The 329-nt window shown below is 43.5% G+C and overlaps 1 protein-coding gene across 1 annotated transcript; it reads right to left on the bottom strand.

Moving 5' to 3' along the window:
- Positions 1-329, bottom strand: CSUI_002126 (uncharacterized protein; the record flags this gene model as incomplete). Its single annotated transcript, XM_068062328.1, has 1 exon — positions 1-329. A coding segment is annotated over one exon (99 nt), but the record flags the coding sequence as incomplete, so codon positions are not given.

Here is a 329-nt window from a genome sequence, read left to right as displayed (position 1 = left end):
CTCTCTTTCTCACTCACCTCCTCTTTCTCCTCCTAATGTTCTTTCGCTGTAGTGAGGAGCTGCTGGATGCATCTATCTTCCTCGTCAGCATCATGAGCTTTCTTCTCCTCCTTCACTACTTTCTTGATCCTGTTGAATCTTCTCTCATGTTTAACAGAAGTTCAAGAGAAGAAAAGAAGAAGAAGAAAAGAGAAACAATTCAGATGTCCATTACAACAAGGGTACTCTTTACGACAGCTCAAAAAGAATCTCTATTCTCCCCCCTCTGTCTCTTCTTCTCTTTCCTCGCTCTCCTTCCCTCTCTCTCTCGCCCTTCTCTCTCTTCTTCT

This window comes from Cystoisospora suis (genome assembly GCF_002600585.1).
Source record: "Cystoisospora suis strain Wien I chromosome Unknown contig_886, whole genome shotgun sequence".
NCBI classification, from domain to species: Eukaryota; Apicomplexa; class Conoidasida; order Eucoccidiorida; family Sarcocystidae; genus Cystoisospora; species Cystoisospora suis.
This window is presented reverse-complemented; position numbering and strand designations above follow the sequence as displayed.